At 40.0% G+C, this 24,483-nt stretch overlaps 1 protein-coding gene across 2 annotated transcripts in view; it reads left to right on the top strand.

Moving 5' to 3' along the window:
• SLC39A10 (solute carrier family 39 member 10) overlaps positions 1-24,483 on the top strand; it is a 107,670-nt gene that overhangs the window by 50,621 nt on the left and 32,566 nt on the right. For both annotated transcript variants that reach the window (XM_089689976.1, XM_089689977.1), the window contains 2 exons: positions 14,575-14,744; positions 19,146-19,328. In XM_089689976.1, the coding sequence (XP_089546102.1) occupies positions 14,575-14,744; positions 19,146-19,328 (353 nt within the window). The remainder of the gene's footprint in view (positions 1-14,574; positions 14,745-19,145; positions 19,329-24,483) is intronic.

The raw sequence follows: 24,483 nt of genomic DNA, 5'->3' as shown, positions 1-24,483 counted from the left end.
TGGCCGTCAGTACTTCAGGATTGATCAATTTTCAGATCTATACCATAGTTTGTGAACTCTATAACTTTCCTACAAACTAAAAAATACATCCTAATTTGGGTTATTTTCACCAAAGACATGTAGCAGAATACATCTCGGCCTAAATTTATGAAGAACAATTATTTATTTGTAAACGTTTATAACAGAAACAAAGAAAAACGTGTTGGGTTTTTTTTCCAAATTTTTGGTCTTTTTTTTTTGTTAGCAAAAAATAAAAATCCCAGTGGTGATTAAATACCACCAAAAGAAAGCTCTAGTTGTGTGAAGAAAATGATAAAATTTTAGTTTGGGTACAATGTTGTATGACCGCACAATTGTCATTCAAAGTGTGAGAACGCTGAAACCTGAAAAATGGCCTTGGCAGGAAGGGGGTAAAAGTGCCCGGTATTGAAATGGTTAAAGACTAAATTAACACTATTTTAGTCGACTAAAATACAACTAAAACGGCATTTTAGTCAAGACTATGACTGACTAAAACAATACCTTACCAACCGCTCCATTTCCGCCACCCCCCTCTGCCAATCCCTCCACTGGATTCCGATTGTGCAACGGATCAAATTCAAAATCCTAACACTGACGTACAAAGCTGTCCACCATACTGCCCCAAATTACATCACTGACCTAATATCCAAGTACCACCCAACACGCACACTCCTAATAATAATAATATCGAAGTTTGACAGCAGAATTAACACTGCACTTAGGGGGCATCTACTAAGCTACTTAAAAAAGAAAGGCTTTTATTTTTTTCATTTAATGTTGGTAATATGGGCAATGGCCTTACAGTTTGGGTTTTTGTTTTTATATTTTAAAGTTGCATTTCTGTTTGTCAAAATTAATATTTTTGTTCATTAAACTTTGTTTTATTTGTAAAGTTTTTCATATCACAATGGCTAATCTGTGTCTTTTACTGCGTGTTCAAACCTTAATACCATAAATAATGTTATTAGATATTTACTCCAGCGGTATATAATGTTTGGCAATTCTAGAGAAATGCTTATATATTGCATTACAATTTAACTAAACCCATTGTCTTTTAGTAGACTAAACTCCAGTACATTTTAGTCAACTAAAATCTAACTCAAACAATTCATATCTAAAATATGACTAAAACTAAAATGGCATTTTACTCCAGATTGATTTAAGACTAAACCCAAATTTGACATCAAAATTAACACTGGGCCACGGGGATTTTGTGAAGAAAGATACAGATACACTAAAGTAGAAAAAGATGGACTGGAGGGAGGTTGGTATTTGCCATGATCTTTAATGTTGTGTTGGTATTGGCTTTATGAATTTATGTACATGATACATGTACTAACCTTTTCTCAGGTGCCGAGTGTATTTTTTTAGACTTGTCTGTGTCCCCATTAAAAACACCTTTCTTGTTCTGCCAAACAGGAAGCAAGGAGAGGCAAAATCAACTGAATGAGATGCTGTAATAAGACATTCTTCACGGTCATAACTTTTATTAAATCCCCTTGTTTGTCATCTTTAGTCCATAGAGTTAAAGTATAACTTTTTTTTTTTTTTTTTTTTTAAGTTTTCTGTTTTGGATAGAGTTGGCGAGGGACTGGAACACTTGTCAGTTTTCATTGCTGTCTGTTCTCCCGTTAGGGACATTCATCCTTCCTATTTGTCCTGTTTTGCCATTATCATTGAAAGTGAAAGTAAAAATATCCCAAATTTTGGGTTGTCCCCAAAAAAAAAAAAAAAAAAGTAGTGGGGAATCTTCAGATGGGGAAACTAGTTTTGGTGACCTGGGGGGATCCGCAAGGGATTCTCTCATTTTGGAGATTTCCCTTCACTTACTGTCCCAAAGCCAATCAGGAAGTGAGAGAAAATCCCTGCATATTCAAACAGGTGGCGAAAAAAAAATCTGATGGGTTATAACCCTTCCTTGCTCTATCCAAAATGGAGGAAAGAAATTTTTGCCTATTGTTCTACTTTAAGTAAAAGTCCTCCTATAAAATGTTCTGTCTCAGTGAGTTCACTTCAGCTTAAAGGTTAAGCTCACTTTTTTTTTTTTTTTCTCTTCTTCTAAAATCCAGCTCTCCTCTGCACCAATATACAGTATCTTACAGAGGTAAGTACACCCCTCACATTTTTGTAAATATTTTATTATATCTTTTCATGTGACAACACTGAAGAAATTACACTTTGCTACAATGTAAAGTAGTGGGTGTACAGCTTGTATAACTGTAAATTGTACTGTCCCCTCAAAATAACTCAACACACAGCCATTAATGTCTAAACTGCTGGCAACAAAAGTGAATACACCCCTAAGTGAAAATGTGTAAATTGAGCGTCAATATTTTGTGTGGCCACCATTATTTTCCTGCAGTGCCTTAACCTTCTTGTGCATGGAGGTCACCAGAGCTTCACAGGTTGCCACTGGAGTCCTCTTCCCCTGCTCCATGACGACATCATGGAGCTGGTGGATGTTAGAGACCTTGTGCTCCTCCATCTTCTGTTTTGAGGATGCCCCACAAATACTCAATAGGGTTTAGATCTGGAGACATGCTTGGCCAGTCCATCACCTTTACCCTCAGCTTCTTTAGCAAGGCAGTGGTCATCTTGGAGGTGTGTTTGGGGTTGTTATTATGTTGGAATACTGCCCTGCGGCCCAGTCTCTGAAGGGAGGGGATCATGCTCTGCTTCAGTATGTCAGAGTACATGTTGGCATTCATGGTTCCCTCAATGAACTGTAGCTCCCCAGTGCCGGTAGCACTTATGCAGCCCAAGACCATGACACTCTCACCACCATGCTTGACTGTAGGCAAGACGCACTTGTCTTTGTGCTCCTCACCTGGTTTCCGCCACACACGCTTGACACCATCTGAACCAAACCAGTTTATCTTGGTCTCATCAGACCACAGGACATGGTTCCAATAATCCAAGTCCTTAGTCTGCTTGTCTTCAGCAAGCTGTTTGCAAGCTTTCTTGTGCATCATCTTTAGAAGAGGCTTCCTTCTGGGACGACAGCCATGCAGACCAATTCGATGCAGTGTGCAACATATGGTCTGAGCACTGACAGGCTGACCCCCTTCCTCCCACCCCACCCCACCCCATTCAACTTCTGCAGCAATGCTGGCAGCACTCAGACATCTATTTCCCAAAGACAGCCACTGGATATGACACTGAGCTTGTGCACTCAACTTCTTTGGGACCTGTCCCTTTAAACCATTTTATGGTCTTGGCCACTATTCTGCAGCTCAGTTTCAGGGTCTTGGCAATCTTCTTATAGCTTAGGCCATCTTTATGTAGAGCAACAATTCTTTTTTTCAGATCCTCAGAAAGTTCTTTACCATGAGGTGCCATGTTGAACTTCCAGTAACCAGTGTGAGAGCGATAACACCAAATTTATCACACCTGCTCCCCATTCACACCTAAGACCTTGTAACACTAACAAGTCAAGTGACACCAGGGAGGGAAAATGGCTAATTGGGCCCAATTTGGACATTTTCACTTAAGGATGTACTCTTGTTGCCAGCAGTTTAGAAATTAATGGCTGTGTTTTTGAATTATTTTTGGGGGGGCAGCAAATGTACACTGTTATACAAGCTGTACACTCACTACTTTACATTGTTGCAAAGTGTCATTTCTTCAGTGTTGTCACATGAAAAGTTATAATAAAATATTTACAAAAATGTGAGGGTGTACTCACTTCTGTGAAATACTGTACCATTAATGTACCTCAGTTGCAAAAATATACAATCTCTTTGATCTGGAGAACAAGGCCTTACCTTAGCCTTTAGTAAATTTCTTAGAAAGCTTTTTCAATTCCTGGAATGTTGACAGAGGAGCCAGTAGAACCCCAGCAGCAGATTACCAGCTGATCTCATTGAACACACACACCATGCACTGACCTCATTAAACACGCTCTTCACCCATCAACTATTTTTTCACAGCATCTCTGGCATCTCTTTCCATTATACATTTGCTTGGCTAGCCCAGCATCTCTGCAGACTTGCTCAGGCTGTATGCTAAACTCCCTGGACCCCCAATGCAGCCCATGGGAGCTCCCCGATGTAATGCAAGGGCCTGCGTGATTATAATAGGAGGACACAGCATCTATTCAATCACTCTATATGTAAAGTTTTGGTAAATCTAAAGGGGATCATACAGAGTGTGCCATCAGATCGTATAGTGTATGGCCACCTTTTTTACACCTAAAATCAACTAGTTGCACTTTCAGTTTTATTAATTAACACAGCAAACACAGAAACAAGCACACATTTTGCAACGTGAAAAAACAGGTGGCAAATGCAGCAAAATGCGCAGTAACAAAAGTGCAACGTGCACCATTCCAAAATGGTCCCATGAGCTACTTTGCGATATGTAGCGCAGCCCATTGAAATAAACGGTCTGCCCTATGTGGCACTGGAAAAACGAGCCAAAAAACGTGCTCCCACTACTCTCGGTGTGAATGAGTCCTGAAAGTGAAATTGGTGCGTTTTACACAAGAATAACAAGGCTCCATTCACATATGTGTTTCCGAATGCAAGACATATTGCACAGGAAATGCGTGGTTTGCCATGCATTTCAGAAACACAGTGCAAATGTGCATTGTGTTTTTGTTATTACATGTTAAAGGCACCCTAAGTGCTGCAAACACACCAAAAACTGCGGTAACACACCATGCTCCACTCCATAAAAAGTTCTGGCGCTTTTCTGGGGCAGTTGTTGTGTGTATGACATCCCATCAAGTGAATGGACTGCCGTATGCAACTTTACTATGTGGATATGTGAACAGGGCCTGACAACTGTCTCATTCACTCCCTCCTATGTACTTGCATAAAGATGGCCATACACTATGCAGTCTGATTGTACAATCTTTGTACAATTTCCTCTGCAAAATCACGTGTGTGTGTGTATATGTGTGTTTGTGTGTGTCTGTGATTTTGCATTTCCTGGTAGGGAATTGCCAAAGAACACTGCCAGGGCAGGGGTCTGTATATAAACAGTACAGATTTCTCCCGTCAGCTCCAGCACACTGCTTTGTTTTGCTCAGGGCAATACAAAGCAGCATGCTTGCACAGTAAATCACACGGCACACATAGTAACACAGCACACAGTTAACCCTTTGATTGCCCAGATGTTAACTCCTTCCTGCCCAGTGTCAGTAGTGTCAGTGCTTTTTATTAGCACTGATCACTGTATTAGTGTCAGTGGCAGTTAGTCAGTGTCAGAATGCCCGCCGCAGTCCTGCTGTAAGTCGCTGATCACCACTATTACTAGTGTAAAACATAAAAAACATTCCAGTATATATACCGCTATTTGTAGACACTATAACATGTAAACCAATTAATTCACATGCATTGGGATTTCTTTCTTTTTTTAACAAAAACATGTAGCAGAATACATTTTGGCCGAAAGTTTTGTTTCTTTTAAATTTTTTTTTACTGGATATGTTCTATAGCAAAAAGTCAAAAATGTGTATGTATGTATATGTATATGTGTGTGTGTGTGTGTGTGTGTGTGTGTGTGTGTGTGTATATGTATATATATATATATATATATATATATATATATATATATATATATATATATATATATATATATATAATTATATTTTTTTTTTTCAAAATTGTCGGTCTTTTTTTGTTTATAGCGCAAAAAACAAAAACCTCAGAGGCAATCAAATACCACAGAAAGCTCTATTTGTTGGGGGGAAAAAAAAGGACATACATTTTTATTTGGGTGCAGCGTTGCATGACCTCGTATTTGTCAGTTACAGTAACGCAGCGTCATAACGCAAAAAATGGCCTGGTCAGGAAAGGGGGTTAATCTTCTGGAGGTCCAGTGGTTAAAAAAAACTTTGCCTCTTGGGTTGATTACTTGACCCTCAAACATCCCACTTCTTTAGCCATGATATTAGCCTATGAGACAACCCATCTTAGTGACTGGATATGATTAATACTTGGGAGGTGGGAAGTTGATAGCCTGTTTAAACAAACTGTCAATGTTTGTAATGTCCTTGGATTTGGGGCACCGGAGGTGCTAAAATGGAAAAACTATCCTGATGTGCAGGTACCAGGAGCTGCCTGCTCTGCACTGGCAGCAGCTGTTTAAATGTTTCCTTCAAATCTGGTTTTAATTTTAAAGGTTATTTGCAGATGCATAACTTGGTTTATATGTACTGGTCAGTGCTTGCTTTGTTTCCTTTCTTTGAACATTATTTACAATGCAAGTTCTTATTGTTTTTTCCTTCTGGTCCAGGCAGGTACATTTTAAAGCTGGTTTAGTTATACTGTCGTCTACAGGAGTATTGAACACTAGGGTCCAATACACTAGTGTTTTTGCTAGTGTCCTAAGTGAATGGACATATCTTCTGTGCTCTGCACAAAATAAAATGCACATTTTCCTGATTTTTGGTTAAAAAAAAAAAATGTAGATGTATATAGAGGCAAACGGTTTCTTTCTTGAGGGTCATTTATTATTGTCATTGACTGTGGTTTAATTGCCCACAGACTCTATAAATGTGAGATTCTTTTTACTTCAGCCTGCTGTAATTTTTTTTTTTTTTCTCACAGATGAGCACTCCTTTTTATTAGACCAGTTATATCTTTGTAATTTAAAGGGGATTTGCAAATTACCACCTTAATCTGCATAGCAAAGTTTCTTTCTTGAGGGTCATGTAGTCACATTCCAGTATGGTCTGCAGTTTACATCTTGGGCATGGACAGTTGGTATGCAGACTTCTTTAGCTGGCAACTCATAGACCCAAAGAAATAGTCTCTACATCCAGAGGTGCTTTAGGACCTTTTGTCACAGATCTGGACCCACCTAGTCTCCAGGTGAAACAGACTGAAATACATTTTCTCCCCCTGAGACTTCTTCCTTGTTGACTCTGCAGGATCGAGATGGAGGAAATTCTGTTGAGTCACATAGTTCCATACTGGCTCAGGCAGACGTGGTACCCTCACATGATCAGGTTCCTAGCAAACTCTCCATGGGATCTTCCAGATTGCCTGAATCTTCTGTCCCAAGGTCCAGTTAACCATTCTGCTTCACAGTCGCTAGCTTGGATGGCATGGCTGTTGAAGACTGGGTTATGATGGACATAGGTATCTCTGAATCTGTGATCCCACAATGCAATGCTAAAATATACAGATGTGTAGTGCTGACCTAGGAAGTATATTACTCCAAGGTCAATTGCCTCCCTGAGATAAAACCTGGCCTTTTTGTAAATAGTAAATATGCAGATGTGTAGTAGTATTTGGTTTTTTTTTTAAATATTCTTTGATATAATATTTTAGAGTCAGTGCTACACATCTGTATATTTTGTTTTTGATTAGTGCTGGTAACTGTTCACTTATTTATTTATTTTTCCCCTGCAGGAGCAAATTAGACTATGCTTTGCTTGGAGGTTTTGTTTTTGTTTTTGTTTTGTTTTTTTTGCCTTCCTCTGGATCAACTGTGAGATTGTGTGAATTACAACTTTTTTTTTTTTTTCTAATGGTTTAACTAGATGGATGTTTTTCTTTTTATCAGACAGGCTAACTATATACATGGGCACTTTTTTTTTTTTTTTTTTTTTTTTACAAGTAGCTCACTTGTTTTTCTGATATATCCTTTGTAAATAGGCCAGGACCAGCATTCAGCCCTTGGCGCCATCAAGAAATAATTTCTTTCCATTGTTAGATTTAAGACCTTTGTACAGGATTTTCCCCCTTTTGGCTTTGTGGGGTCTGAATTTAATTTAATCAGCACTTCAAAGACCAATGTTTGACCCAGTCAAGGATATGCACTTTCTACCCTCATTCTGAAGGTTGTGTTTCTTGTTTCTATAAACCAGTAGTTGTTTACTGTATGAGCTAAAAATGCAAACCCTAACATCCCCAAAGGCCGCACATAATGTTCACTTTATGTAATACTTAAAACTGTCTGACCCTCATTTCCTCTGTTAGGTCTGCAGTTTCTGAGAGTGCAAACATGCAAAATTTTTGGCTGGGGATATGCTGCAGAAGGCAATACAAAACTGGGAATGGTTATATGAGGCTAGTAGAGATCAATGCTATTACGCTAATCAGTGTTCCCACTACAGGCTACTGAAATCTGAGGGCTGCACATCATACACCAAGAGGGCCACACGTTGGGCACCAGGGCTATCATCTGTGAGCTAACCTTTTGAGATAGCAGTCTAATATTCTTTTTCGATGTTGCACAGGGAAAGGGTGGTCTTGAAGCCTAGAACTTCCCTTCCTAAGGTAGTTTAGTCTTTCACCTCAACAAAACATTTTGCTTCTGTCTCTCTGCCCGACTCCAGCTAATCAGAACAAGATCGCCATCCTGACTGTAATGTGTGCTGTTTGTGTCTACCTTACAGCCACTGCCTCCATTTGAAAAAAAAAAAAACTGCTTCTGGTTCCACCTTTTCTTGGAGGTTAAGACAGACTACCATCTCAGGGATCAGGTTCCACTCTTTTCTGGGAAGGTGTACTCTACTAGATCTGCAATTACTACTTGGACTTTTTGGTATCGGCAAATATGTCCTCAGATCTGAAAGGCTGTCACCTGGCCCTCTGTTCTCATTCTTCATGCCTCTCTGATACCTGCTTTAGGTGTCAGATCCTTCAGGCAGCCCTTTGCACTGCAGGCAGTCCCCAGATCTGATTTTTGTGTGGCTTGTTAGTGTTTTGTTAGCTGTTGCCCATCCCTCAGTTGGACAGCTTTCTGATGTACTGACACTCCTGTGTCACTCAATGAACAAAAAGAAAATGGGATTTTTGTACACCCCATAATTCTTTTCTTGGAGTCCCTTGAGGAACACAGGTCCCATGCTTCTGTGTAGAAGTACAAAAATCTGTATATTCTGTATTTTTCAGTCTTCTCTTAAAGGAGATGTGCAATTTTAGTCCCCCTGTCTTGGGGAATTCAGTTCAAAGGAAAAGACTCTTTAAAGCTCGACAGCCTCTCTTAGCTGAAAAAGCATTTGATTGAGTGGAACAGGAGTGTCTTTGAAGGGTATTTGGAGTGTTTTTGGATTTAGGCCTAATTTTATTGCTTGGCTGAAACTACTGTACCACAACCTGGTTGCTAGGGTGAGGGTTAATGGAGTTGTCTCCCTATTTCCTTTGACTAGAGGGATGAGAGAGGATTGCCTGGCCTTTTTTCCTTTGCTATCAAACCCTTAGCAATTCTCCTGCATCAGGACTACAGGGTGAAGGGAATTCAGGTTGGACCTCTGCTTGAGAAGATTTCCCTCTATTCAAATGACACCTTATTGTATCTCCAAGACACGGACATAAGCATCCTATGCTCTGCTTTGGATAGCATAGACTTGTTTTGTCACTATTCTGGTGTCCGCTTATACTGGGAAAAATCTGTCCTTTATTCCATTCATCCCATGTTTCGGGAGTGGAGACACATATGCCACTACAGTGCCTGGAGGAGTTCACATTTGGGTGTCTGGGAACAGGGCATGCTGGAAGCTTATTTAAAGGACAACATTACTCCTTTACTTTTGCAATTAGTTCATAATTGTCAAGCCTGGCGTACCTTACCCCTGACTCCTGTGGGCAGGGTGAACCTGGAAATTTTAATTCAAGTTGCAGAAAAAGAAAGGAGGATTTTATTCACATGTCTTTTGTGATTAAAAAAAAAGCCTTTAGGAATATTTTGACTAATCCTGAACCTCCGACCCTAAAACCAGGCAATAAGGTACAAAAGATTCAGCATGGAATCAATTTTTTCAATACAAGCCCTTCTACAACTCAATTGCTTCATGCCAACTACAGATCTCCAAGACTCCTATGTACGCATTCCAATCCGAAAGGAATCTCCAGAAATTTCTTCGCATTGCACTCAGTTTGGGAGAAGAAGACCTACGTCTTTTCAAAGCAGAGCATTGCCGTTTGGTCTTTCCTCAGCTCCAAGGATTTTTTCCAAAGTATTGGCAGAAGCCCTAGCCCCTCTGCTTCTGCAGGGGGCAACCATTATCCTATACTTGGACAATCTTTCACTAACCGCAACAACAGAAGAACAGCTAAAAAAGAACATCCTGGTGAAATCCAATTCCTTCCCAGAAGATTTTTTTATTTTATTTTTAGGATACATACTGGATTCTACTGCTCAGAGAGAAAAGATAAACAGAATGTTCTGGATCTGTGAAACCAGATTAGATAATCAACCAGTAACTATCAGAAGAGTAATGTCCATCTTAGGGTTAATGACATCCAGCTTCCCTGCAGTACAGTGGGCCAGACTGCATCAGGGGCCCCTGCAGAAGTGGTTCCTAGAACACTGGGATGGCAAGATAGAATCATTGGATTCACAACTCTTAATTCCTGAGACCGTAAAAAGAATTTTATGGTGGTGAACCAACAAAAACCTAGAAGAAGGTTTAGTGTGAAGACTGCCAGTTCTATGAGAATTACAACAGATGCCATCGCCTGGGGTTGGGGGGCCCACTTGAATACCAAAATGATTCTGGGTCAGTGATCTTCCCAAGAGAGAAGAAATTCATCAAACTGCAGGGAACTTTGTGAGGTAGCAAAAACCAAGTGGAATGGTCTCTACACCCACAGGTTTTTCAGGAATTGGTGGGTGTATGGGGTCAGCCAGACATGGATTTATTTGACACAAAAGAAAACTCCAAGACAAACCTTTTTTTTTTCTCTGGAAAGGGAAAAAAACAGCCTTAGGAATAGATGCACTACAAAACGGTTGGAAGTTTCCGTGCTGCTGTGCATTCCCACCTATAGAACTGCTACCTAAGGTATTGCAAAAATTTTGCCAAGAGAAGACAAATCTGATTCTAATTGCACCTCATTGGCAAAAACGATCATGGTTCACTCTCCTGCAATCCTTACCAGAGACCGCACCTTGGCTTCTACCACTCAGGGCCAATCTATTGAGCCAGGGCCATCTGCTTCACCCTCAGTTAGAGAGATTAAAGTTAGTGGCCTGGTTTCTGAGGAAGATACCTTAATGAAGATGGGAGTATCACAAAGGGTGATTTCTACTCTGCTGGAGGGCCACAAGCCAGTTATCTTTGCGATATATGCAAAGATTTGGATGAAATGTAATTCCTGGCTTATAGGAAGGACGATAACGGAACCCTCTATTCCTGCCATTTTGGAATTTTTGCTGGACGGTGCAGATATAATTTTGTCCTTAAGCACCTTAAAGGTACAGAGAGCTGCTCTCATTGTTTATCTACAGTTACCACTGCAAGAAGACCCCTTTTGATTCAAGGTTATTGCAAACCTTGTTCAGTAAAAGACCAGTCAGAATATCTAACTGCTAAAATTGGGATTTGGCGATTTTGTATTAAAGGGACCCTTTTGAACCCTTGATGGCAGCTAGTCTAAATTTTTTGACTTGGAAGACCGTGTTTTTTTTTTTTTTTGTTTTTTTTTTTTGTGTTTTTTTTTTTTTTTTTTTTTTATGTAGCAGTTACGATTGCTAGAAGAATTGGTGAGCTCCAAGCTCAATCTATTAGAGAACCTTATGTCTTTCCTAGAAGATTCAATAGTTTTGAGAACTGACCCTGGTTTTCTTCCCAAGATTTCACAGAACCCAGGACAATGTTTTGCCAACATTTTGCCAGAATCCTGCAAATGAAAGGAATGGAAATTTAGCATCCTGGACCTAAGAAGGTGTGTCTCCTTACCTAGAACAAACCAAACCGTTTTGTTCCTCACAGGCACTGTTTGTGTTATACGCAGGTAACAAGAAGGGAAACCAGGCCTCCAAACCTACACTCGCAAGATATACAAGCTATAAGTGAAGCATATAAAGCCATAAAGGAAGTTCCACCAGCCTGATTTAAGGCACATTCTACTAGAGCACTATCTGCCTCATGGGCGGAAATAGCTGGCACTTCCCCGGAGCAAATCTGTAGAGCGGCTACCTGGACTTCTTTCTCGACATTTGTTAGCCTTTACAGAGTGGACCTGCTTGCATCTCAAAACTAGTCTTTTGAGATCAAAGTGCTTCAAGCAGTGCACCCCACAACTAAGTAGTTTCTCAGTTATCTCAGGGGCTGTCCTGGAAGACGATTGGGGGAAAGCCGGACTTAGACTTATCGGTAACTCTTTCTGGGAGTCTTCCAAGACAGCCAGACTTCCCACCCGTTTTTTTTAGTTGGTATAATTGTTTTGAACTGGCATGTTTTTTATGTTCTTTCTACTGTATTTTTTAGGTCCGGCCATCAGTACTCTCTGAGAGGGAAGCCAGGAGGTCATTCTTTTATGTTAAAGGCAATAGGTTTCCTGCCCTTGAGGAGCTATATCTAGGGCTGTCCTGGAAGACTCCAGGAAAGAGTTACCCGTAAGTCTAACTCTGACTTTTTCCAGATGCCCCAATCGGAAAGGGGAATAATCAGAGAAAATGACTTTACCTCATTAGTCCAGTTCCTGTATCTTTTGCAGAATATCAGTCTGTCCCTGATGTGTTTCCTGGAGAAAAGTGGCTTCTTTGCTGCACTTTTAGACACCAGGCCATCTTTACTGTGTGTGCAGATGCACTCACACCTGCTTGCTGCCATTCCTGAGCAAGCTCTGCACTGGTGGTGCTCTGATCCCACAGCTTAATCAACTTTACAAGACGTCCTGGCACTTGGACTTTCTTGGGCACCCTTAAGCATTCTTCACAACAATTAAACCTCTTTCCTCGAAGTTCTTGATGATACAATAAATGGTTGATTTAGGTGCATTCCCAGTAGCAGCAATATCCTTTCCTGTGAATCCCTTTTTTGTGTAAAGCACTGATGACTGCACATGTTTGCATGGTTAACAGAGGAAGAACTATGGTTTCAAGCACCACACTCCTTTTTAAAGCTTTCAGTCTGTTATTCTAACTCAATCAGCATGAAAGAGTGATGTCCAACCTTGTCCTCCTCAAAACTGACACCTGTGTTAACAAGAGAATTACTGACATGTCAGCTAGTCCTTTTGTGGTAGGTTGAAATGCAGTGGAAATTTTTATTGGGGGGGATGAAGTTGATTTTCATAACAAAGAGGGACTTTGCAATTCATCTGATCACTCTTCATAACATTCTGGAGTATATGCAAATTGCCATCCTAAAAACTGGGGCAGCAGATGTTGTGAAAATCAATAGTCATATCATTCTCAACACTTTTGGCCACAGCTGTAGCTTACCCGGTTGTTTTATTCCTGACCCTACCCCGTTACTTGGTTTCCCAGGAACGCCCTCCTTTTTTTTTTTTTTTCTTCAATTCCTTTCTCTACCTTTCTCTTTCTCTACCTTCTCTTCCTCGTGCCCTTTCCATCTCCTCCTCTTCCCTCTAAGCCCCCCCCCCCCAAATAGACTGGCAGTTGAGCATATTTCCCCTGCTTAAATTACACCCTAGAGTGAAAGACTATGCGGAACAACCGTCTGGTTGGGGGTACATTTTGGGTGACATTTGTTTCATGTTAGGGTTGCTGTGTAAGCTTGGCCATCCTCTCTTATGGAAACCTGTATGTGATGGGTTAAGTGTCAGCTACACTGACTGATTTTTTGTTAATCTGTGTATTATTCAATATATTTTACCTGTTAAAAGCTCGACAGGTTGGCTTGTGACTGTAGTGTTGTGTAGCAAAGTGATCCCTTACAAAAAATGGAAACTCTTTTGCCTTTCAAGATGTATTGTATCAGACCCCTAGATATTCTAGCAATGTTTTGTTGAGTTTATACAGTTTAGGATGATATACTAATAAATTGCTAGCATTTTCACAAATTTCTTTAGTTCCTAAAGGTAATCTTTTCAGTGTTTTGTACACAAGGGATTTGCTTAATATCATCCAGCAACAGAAGTCCTAACTTTTGTTCTGCATACTTTAAGTCAAAGTATTCAAATATTTCTCTTCAGGGAACTATTCTTCCCTTTAAAGAGAAGTCACAAATGACCACACTTATATTGCTACCATCACAGGATTCTTTCAAGCTGGTTATGCACATTTTTCTGATTATACAACCTCTTGTGTGGGGTGCTCTTTAGCTTTACTAGTGCTGGTCATGTGGATGTGCTCACTTTAGCAAGCCATTCACACTACAGAGTTATCTTATTGATTTTTTTACAGTTCAATTAGATGCTACTAGCGTTGGCATTAAAAGAAGAAAAAAAAAGTACTCTGCATAGGTTTTATTGGTATATAGACAAGGAGGCTGCTAGATATAAGCATGCTTTCATATTCCTTCTTTGCAGTGCTGAGCATTTGTTCTACTTTGTTTCTGCTCCTTTTCACAAAGCAGGTCAACAGGTCTTCCTGCCTCCTGGAAAGAATTTGTTCCTTAGGTGGTCTTGTATCTTTTCTTCTTGTGGCTATTCTAAACATATTTTTGCATAGTAACAAAGATATTAAAGAGCAATCATGTCAAAAATAGGAAGGTCACATCAAAACTTTAAAACTATACAATTATGATGTATTTATATGAAGTCTGCTAACTGACAGTTCATTATACAATCACATTAAACTGTTACATATTTTACTTGGCAAGCATACTTTATTACAGGACTAATTATAAAACTGCCTATTGTGGTGCTATTATTTTCTAATGTAATTTCTTTTCCTTTTTTATAGTGTGGCTTTATGGCTTCTTCTCCATCACTGTGATCAGCCTATTATCCTTGCTCGGAGTTATTCTGATTCCAATTGTAAACCAAGGCTGCTTTAAGTTCCTTTTGAATTTCCTTGTTGCATTAGCAGTGGGAACATTGAGTGGAGATGCACTACTTCATCTGCTACCCCATGTATGTTAATGGTTTGTAAAGGACCTGTAAGGTTTTTGTTTTTTTTTCTTTTATTTATTAGCCTTAAAGTGAACTGGTGGAAAATGTATATCTAAAATCTGTGTCATGTAATTAGCTGTAGCTAATCACAGCTAATTAATACAAAAAACCTGAATGAATCGATTTCATTCAGTTAAATGCTTGCTTATAGCAAAGACATTCTTCGCTAAAAGCAATCTGAGTGTGTGTAAAAAAAAAAAAAAAAAAAAAAAAATACTTACTACTTCTCCAGAGTAGTACACTGTTACTATTGTAACAACATACTACTCTGGTCTCACATTGTGTTATGGAATAAAAATAGTTTTTTTTCATACTGTCGCCAGTCAGTGTCCCTGATCACCGCCACACCAGTTATATGATGATACTGTACTGCACTGGTGACAGTATGTAGTAACAAAAAAAAAGTGAGAATATTTATTTTAAAATTTCTTAATTTTCCAAATCTACAAAAAATTATAACTTCAAAAAACTTGCCATGCCTCTTACTAAATACCTTGGACTGTCTACTTTCAAAAAGGAGTAATTTGGAGGATATCTGTACTGTCCTGACATCTTTGGGCCTCAAGAAATTAGATTGGCCATCAGTACTTCAGGACTGATCAATTTTCAGATATATACTGTACAATAGTTTGTGGACCTTTCCTACAGACTAATAAATACTGATTTGAATTATTTTCACCAAAGAAATGTAGCAGAATACATTTTGGCCTACATTGATAAAGAAAAATAATTTATTTGCAAAATGTTATAACAAACAAAAACATTGGGGGGGTTCAAGGTTTTTGGTCTTTTTTTCGTGTTGCAAAAAATAAAAAACCCAGTAGTGATTAAATACCACCAGAAGAAAGCTCTAGTTATGTAAACAAAATAATAAAAATGTCATTTGGGTACAGCATTGCATGACTGTGCAATTGTCAGTCAAAAGTTTGAAAGCTGAAAATTGGCCTGAGCAGGGTAAAAGTACCCAGTATTGAAGGGTTTAATGCATGCACCTTGACAGTGATTTTGTTTTTCTCCTGAAAATGCTTGAGCTATTTATTTTCAGTCATCACCCAGCATCACCACTTGCTCCCTGGAGTAAGGTCCCAGACATACCACAATCATGGTAATCCATGCTGCTTAATAGTGTGTTTTCCCCAAATCATCATCCAGGACAGCATTTGACACATACGCACTTCCTCCAATCAGAACAGGAAACCCATCGTTAAATACACTTTTTAAAAGGAGTCCTCATGCTGAACTGGGTAGTTTGTATTTCCTACAGGCAGATTTGCTGGATCACCTGGAACCTGGGTGAGGGAGTCCTCTTGTTTTTGGCTATCCTATTTGTCCATCCACCCCTTTATCTGCCTGGCTCCCCTTGGAGTAGCTAATAAGCTTCTCTGCTAGATTGCCCTGTAGGACCCTTTCTCAGTACAGAAAGGTGGGACTTGGTTCCATATCTCCTTCCATGGCTGGCGAAGGCCAAATCTGGAAGTGAGAATCTTCCCTGACGGGCCAACATGGGCAGCGGGGGTTCCCTATCTGGGTGCGTGCACTTTTGGCAGAGGCTCATGCGGTAGCTGTATCAGTCATGTTTATGTGGCCTGACTGTGTTCCTTTATGACCGGATGATGCCAGGCATTAAGCCAGGTGGGTTGAAGTTATTTTAAGGTACTGGTTCCAAGGCTCATTCTCAGCAAAGCAGAAAAGCCGATTAGTTCCTTAATGACAGTTCCTTCCAGCAATGGCTGTCAACACACTACTGGTGGAGAAGCGAATACAGTATTTTGGATTCTTCAATGCAGGCTGCAGCTCTGGCAGATTCAGGCACCCTTGGTACCAGCAGGACACAGGTAAGCTAGAGGTAGTTGTACCTACTTGCTTTCACTAGTGTTTGTTCATAGGTATTCATCTAGCCTGTAATCTCACATGGGCTCTGCTTAGGGCTTCTTAAAGGGAATTTTAGGGGTCCCGATGATTTTCTCAATTGGTTATCTTTAGGACTTAGCTCATAGGTGGAGGAATCTGCCAATGCTTGTAGCAACCTCTTCTACAGGAATTGGCCTCCACCTTCCAATCTTTGGGTCTTTCTTGGTAGATATGAGACCCCTGCCCAACCTGACCCATGAAAATATCTCCTCCTCCTGTGGTGTCAGCTGGGGATCCTTAGATGGTAGATCTTGAGGGGCATTTACTGGCCCCACTACTCTTTCCAAGCTGGATGCGTCTAGTAGATCTTGGGAAAGAAAATGTTCTCAACTTTTAAGGGGAGATGATGACTCTTCCTGTGAGTATAGTTCCTCATTCCCCTGGCAGTAGGGAATGCAGTAGATTAAATCTTCAGAGATTAAGTGTCCTTAAAAGATGTGGATGCCCTTTTAAAACACTTGATATTCAAGGGAAAGTGTGTTTTTTGCATTATACCATGTATTAGCGAAAGTTTCCAGACCATTGTAGGCTGACTGATCAAATTGTTTTCTATTAGCTGTTACCTGGGTTTGGCTACCTCAAAGGTGTTTGGCTTGGGCTGCTCTCTGCATGTTGGCCAAAAGAAGCTCCCGCTGCTTTTTTGAGTGGCAAGCTTCTCAATTTTTAAAGGCACGTTTCCCGGGACTTCCTTGCAATTCTGTTGTGGCAAAATTGTGCCTCTTTTGGGGTGGCATTAGGAATTATGGCATCCAAACTCGGGTCATGTGTTTTTACTGTGATTTGGAATCATGGGCAGAATTGCAGCAATTCTGTTTAACTATTCCAAATTGCTAAGTTTGAATAGGGTCTTATGATTCCTGCTGCTGTATTTCACCTCTGGTTCCTGTCACATGTAACTTCTAGGGGTACTCCAGAAATTGGATGTTTCACTGAGTTAAATGTTTTATAGTTGCTTAGTCCTCACATACATTTTTTCATGGCCTCTAAGTTGGGAAATTCACACTTTGTCTACCTTGGGCAAAGGTCCCCAGGTTCTGTGGGTGAGTGGTTGTATGGATTGTTTTTGTCTAACTGCTAGTTGATTATACCTGTACTACTTGTTACTGGTTGTCATTAACCTTAAGGACGTTTTTCACATCTGTGGCACTATACTCTCCCCACAGGTAAAATGTTCATTTGGAGACTTATTCCAGAGGAATTTTGGTATCCCCTAACATTTCCTAAAGTGCTGTATTTATGTTTGCATTTAAGCCAACACCCTACTGATTATTTGCTTCAGTGGCATTAGTTGTGCAGTAGCTTGGGGTATCAGTGGTGCCAACATAACACAAATTTATTCGGTATAGCTGTTTATTTCTGCACAATGTAGGGGAACTTGGCTCCTTTTAGGGCATTCATATGTTCTTCGTTGACCAAGGCCTTTCTAGGAATTGGTTCTTTTATACCTGATATACATTTTTTGGAATCCGTCCCGTGTAGATTTGAGTTATTTTCTGATATGACTTACACATTTTCCTGCAATTCGGCCTCCTGCCTTGGTTTTCTATCTGAGAATATAATAGAACATGGGTCACCATATCTGTGATATTTATGGTCAGCTCTGTGTGTGGTAAGGTCTCAGGCTATTTTTATTGTCTCTCCCTAGTCTGATAAGTTTTTGCTAATCCTCTCATATGCAGTCCTGGAAGACTGGGAAAACTGGAGTTGGACATACCTGTAACTATATTTTCATGAGTCTTCCAAGACGGCAGGATTCCCAGTCTTGTGATATGTTTTTTTCTGTTTGTATATGTTTTGTTCAAGCATCACATAAGGAATACAATTTTGTGGGGGGAAAAAACTTGATTACTTGTGTGATGCTTCTTAGTGACAGGTTTCCTTCATTTGAGACATCAGGGATCTTTTAGACCCGGGAGTGATGTATGAGATCGACATTTGCTAGGATGTGTCAAAGAAGCCACAGTCGGCTTGTCAGTATTACTTTTTCCTGGCTGCTGCTTTTAATGTGCGTAAAACCCCCATTCCCTGCTGCTGACATATGGCAAATATCAGTGGCAGCAAAAGGGTTAAAGGTCTCCTGTATTCCTGTTTAGATAAAAACACATCCAAGATGAAATTTCACCAAACTAACAGAAGCAAGATCTAACAATCCTCCTGAAACTGCAAATTGAGTCAAAGGGGGAGATTTACTAAAACTGGTGCACACAGTGGCTATGCATAGTAACCAAACGGCTTCTACCTTCAGCTTGTTTAAGCAAAACTGCACCAGAGCCGTTGATTCGGTTGTATTTAATTCAGAAAGCGCGTCAGCAAAAGAGGCGGTCTACTTGCATCTGCCTTCTACTTGTTTTTGGGGATATCTGCTTTATAAAATTGCATAAGGTTTTTCATTGTCTTTATTTTCTTAACCTTTTTTTTTTTTTTTCTCTTCTTTTTTTCTTTTTCATGCAGTCACAAGGTGGGCATGATCATGGTTCTGAAGAGTCTGGACACAGCCACAGTAAAGACTTAGACCATGTGGAAAACCAGGAGTATGACAGTGTTATGAAAGGCCTAGTTGCGCTTGGTGGCATTTATCTTTTGTTTATAGTCGAGCACTGTCTCCGAATGTTTAAACACTATAATGAGCAAAGGGTATGTTCTACTTGCTTATTTATAATTGTTTACTTGGCTATGCTAAAAGTAAATTGATTTAAATGTATTTGCCTGTGTGTATGAATGCCAGTTGACGACTACCACATACCCCCTAAAAGCTTCATCTTAATATCTTAGGGGTGTGTGGTATGCCCTGTAGCTCTTCCTTTCCTAGAGTTCCCAGATTTTCTGGCTCCATTTATTAGCAATGAGATTTGTCCTGTACTACAGGAGTAGCTCTTGCTGTTTTGTGTACAATGGTACTCACAAAACCGTATTCTGCAGTGCCAATAAGAATTAAAATGCAGCAATATAATTTTTTGCCACAATTGTATTTGCTTCATTTGTAGCAGATCAAAGGGGTAAACTTTGGTCTGCATGTCAGTTAAAGCAATATTTCTTCTTTAAAAAAGGAAAAAAAAAGGATCACTTTTTATTTGGTTGCTTAATATTTTTGGTTAAACTCCAAATACAGTGGCTAGAAAAAGTATGTAAAAACACTTTGAGCCATACATAGAGCTGAGTAGTCTACCTGAACAGTTCCACTTTGGTTTCTTCAGTCTATAAAATTTTCCCAGTAGCGTTGTAGTTTGCCAAGGTGCTCTTTGGTAGATATGCTGTTTTCCTTAGAGAGCAGTGGCTTCCTCTGTGGCATTCTGCCATGGACAACCCTGCCTGTTCAAAGACTTGTGTATGGTAGACTCATGCACAGGAATGTTTGCCAGTTCTAGTGATGTATTCAGGCCTTTAGCTGTTACTTCCTTACCTCATTGAGGATTCTGCATTGTGCCTTGGGAGTCATCTTGGCTAGGTGCCCACTTCTAGCAAGAGTAGCCACAATATTAAAGTGTTTCCATTTATAGACCATTTGTCTATTGACTGATGGATGTCTAAGCACTTTGAGATGGCTTTGTGTCCCTTTTCAGCCTTATGTCTTTAGAGCGCTCCTTTTTGTGATGCATGGTTCACAACAGCTGATGCTTCTTACAGCAATTTTACAGTGTTTGAGTGTCTTTTCTTTTTTGTTTATCAGCTTAAGCACGTTGTATTTGTCTCTTGTGACTCTGATGAGGATCAGATTGCATTTTATGGAATATTACTGCAGAAGACCAGTTAGTTCTAAGGGGTTCACACACCTTTTTCTTGCCACTGTAAATGCAGTGTGTGATGGGAGTGACTTTTGGGGGTGGGGGGACCTCTGAATCATCTTCCCAAATTTTTATATTTAAGTGACCCTGTGCCTGTTAGGGTACAGGGTGTGTATGTCTATTGTGTATTGGTGTGTTGTCCTTTGTTCTCGGCCACATGGCTGTCTATTGTCCTTTTTCCATGTGCTGCCCCATTGTTCTGTGTTTTGGTTGGACGGGGAGGGGTGATGATGTGTTTCCTGTAGCCCTCCCCACTGATAGGGTGGGCTGATGATGTGTTACCTGTTCCTGGTTGTGTTTACCCGCCCTGTGTATATAACTTGTTGTGTGTGTAAAATAAAGGAGTTGACTTCCTGTTTTAAGAAGAGTCGGGTGCTGTCTATTTCCTGAGGGATTTCAAGGGTGTGGTCTGTGGATTTATGTTCGGACAGGGAAGCTGCGGTATAACGGAATATACCCAAGTGCAGTCTGGGGTCCGGTTCCGTTACATTGGTGGCAAGCGATGGGATTGTGCTTCCAAGCTGTAAACACATCCAAACCACCACCGGGTTCCAAGATTCGGATAGCAGGAGAGAAGAGACAGATACCACCCACAGCTATGGAAACGGAGGTCTTATGGCGGATGCAGCAAGTGCTGGCTTATTTAGACGATCCTGTTTCTACATGGGATGAGCTTGGATGGAGGAATGCGTCTGTCCAACAGCTGGATGAGGGCATGGAAGATGGAGCAGTCGGCTCATCCCTCCAATTACAGACTTTTTTTTTTTTTTTTAAAGACATTGTTCTAAGTGTGTGTCTTCTGCTTACTTGTAAATGTGACATTCCTCAGCAGGATCTCGGCAGACAGGCAGCAGCCATTACTAGTGTGGGCATCTGAAGCCAGCTCTTACTTTCTTCTTGTTATGGCAACCTGTCAATCAATCCTCCCAATAATGTCACTTCATTTCAAGAAATACTGCAAGATTTCACCATTCGGCTTCCCTAAGCCTCCTGGTATAAATGACGCCGATATCCCAAGAGTCCTAGAAAATCGTCAAGGCAGCGGGACCGGTAGTGCAGAATACAGATAGCAAAAAGGTTATTTATAAAAAAAAATAGATAAAAATATCCCATTACAGGCTGTTCTGCAGGTGGGCATTGTGTAGCAAGGATCATGAAAAAAACGGCTGTTTAACCACTTGTTGTCCGCCTACTGTTTTTAAACGGCAGGACGGTGGCACTCCAGGGGCGGGTTGCCATTCATAAACGGCACCCGCTATTTCTAGTTGTGCATGCTCCCTGGGAGCACGTAGCACCGCGAACCGGTGCCCGCTGTGTCCTCCGGACACAGTGAAACACCGATCGCCGGACGGGACCTCTGTACGAGGTCCCGATCATGTGATCACTGATTGGCCAATCAGTGATCACTGATTGGCCAATCAGTGATCAAATGCAAAGTAGTAAGCAAGATGTCACTTGTGACATCATTGCTTACTACATGTAAAATCTGTGAATGATCACAGAGGTCACATGGTACAAGGCTATTTACAATAGCCTTGTACCATGTGACAAGCTCTGACCAATCACAGCTTACACAGTATTTCTCAATGGCTGCAAGAATGCAGACAGAGAGAAAGAGAAATGATTGCTTTTACATCCTATATGGGTGTAAAAGCAATCACTGTAAAAAAAAAAAAAAAAAATCTTCATCACCCCCCACAAGTAGTAGTGTCACCATGTACTAGGGTGACAGTATGTAAAAAAAATAAAACAAGAATATAAAAAAATAAAATAAAAATGTAAACAAAATGTGTAAAAATTATAATTTTTGGTTATAAACTAATTTGGCGTATTTTGTTTTTTACTAAAAAGATAACAGAATAAATTTTGGCCAAGATTTATGATGAAATATTATTTATTTGCAAAATGTTATAAGAAAAACACTTTTTTCTAAATTTTTTGCACTTTTTCATTTACATAGCAAAAAAAATTTAAATCCCAGCGGTGAATAAATACCACCAAAATAAAGCTTTTTCTGTCTCAAAAAAATGGTAAAAAAGTCATATTGGTACAATGTTGCATGACCGCGCAATTGTCATTCAAAGTGTGATAGCGCTGAAAGCTGAAAATTGCCCTGGACAGGAAGGGGGTAAAAGTGTCCGGACAGGAAGTGGTTAATGCAGATCAGATATGTGTTTTTGTAATGGGGGAGGGTGTGGCCGAAGGAGATTAACAGTCTATATAATGGTGTGCATAATTATTAGGCAGCTTCTTTTCCTCAGGCAAAATAGGCTAAGAGTTACTAAAAAGTCATCTGAAAGTTTATCTGAAAAGTCAAAAATTGTAAGTCTTTCAGAGGGATGCTGCATTCTTGAATTTGCTAAAATATTGGGCGTGATCACAGAACCGTCAAACTTTTTTGTTGCAAATAGTCAACAGGGTCACAAGAAACATTGAGAAAAGGATGCAAATTAATTGCCAAATATTTGAGAAGAATCAAACGCGAAGCTACCAGGAACCCATTATCCTCAGGTGCTGTCATATTCCAGAACTGAAACCTACCTGGAGTTCCCAGAAGTACAAGTTGAAACATCTAGACTGAAAAATCTGTCTTCAGATATTTCTTGGCCCAAAGGTTTTATGGACTGATGAAATGACTGACCAGATGGATGGGCCCATGGCTGGATCAGTAACAGGCACAGAGCTCCATGTCGACTCAGATGCCAGCAAGTTGGAGGTGGGATACTGGTATGCACTGGTATTAATAAAGATGCACTAGTTGGGCCTTGGGTTGAAGATAGGCTCAAAATCAACTTCCAAACCTACCGCAAGATTTTAGACACTTTCTTCAAGCAGTGGTACAGGAAAAAGTCTACATTTTTGAAGAAGACCTTCCTTTATATTTATGCAGGTTAATGCTTCATCGCATGCATCAAAGTGCTCCAGTACGTGGCTAGCCCATAAAGGTATACAGATGAAAGAATAATAGCATGGTCCCCTTCCTCACCCCACCTAAACCCTATTAAGAATTCTTCTTAAACAGGAGATTTACTGTGAAGGAAAACGGCACACCTCTCTGAACAGTGTCTGGGAGGCTGTGGTTGGTGCTGCACAAAAAGCCTATTGTCAACAGATCAAGAAACTGACAGATTCCATGAATGGAATCTGTGTTCTTGAAAAGAAGGGTGACTATATTGGTCACTTTAATTTTTTTTTTTGCTTTCTTTGAATATCTGTGAGCACAATTATTGGGCAAATATTAGTGTGCAGAATTCTTATGCAACTAAATGAAAAACGAGAATTTTCCCTTCTCAGTTTATTATCTAATAGTTGCCCAATAATTGTGCACACATAGATATTCTCTTAAGAAACCTCACTTGTACGTAAATATTCAGGTCTGAGGTTTATTAACATTTTGATTTGACCGAGAGCACTGTAGTTCAATAATTAAATTAATCCTGAAAAATACAACTTGCCTAATTGTGCACACAGTGTAGTTAACCACTTTTTTTTTGTTTTGTTTTTTTGGGTTTTTTTTTTTTTTTCTCAATCAAGACCCCTTTCTTTTTAAACTTTATGGACAAATCTGTGTTTCAGCACCTGAGCTTGGCTAAGATAATCATTAGAGCAGTTTCTCCTCATTCTGAGGAACTGCCCTCAAGCCACTTTCCGCAACCACACGGGGTAATGACAACGTAATGAAACTCTACCTGTCTGTGTCCTTGAAGGACCTAGTCCTCAGACAATTTTTAGCATACAGTTCCAAATCTAAAAAATTGATAAAAGATCAATGTATATTGCATTTGTATATTGTACTTTATTCTTATTCATGTTCAAGCTCTTTTAAAAAGGAGGAGAAAGGGAACAGCACCTATGAGTGCAGCAGTATGCTTAAAATAGGTTTAATGTAGACAAAGAAAGCAACTCACAAAAATTGTGATAAAAAGCGCTTTAAAAATAATTCCTGCTGTGTGGCTCCTGGGTGGTCCCTCCTGGATGTCGCAATATCCAAGCCAGCAGTGGCACTG

The sequence above is a fragment of the Staurois parvus genome, unplaced genomic scaffold, assembly GCF_062004578.1.
Source record: "Staurois parvus isolate SC_StPar_1 unplaced genomic scaffold, SC_StPar_1.0 ptg000506l, whole genome shotgun sequence".
NCBI classification, from domain to species: Eukaryota; Metazoa; Chordata; class Amphibia; order Anura; family Ranidae; genus Staurois; species Staurois parvus.
The sequence above is the reverse complement of the archived record's forward strand: the minus strand, read 5'-3'. Positions and strand labels throughout refer to the sequence as shown.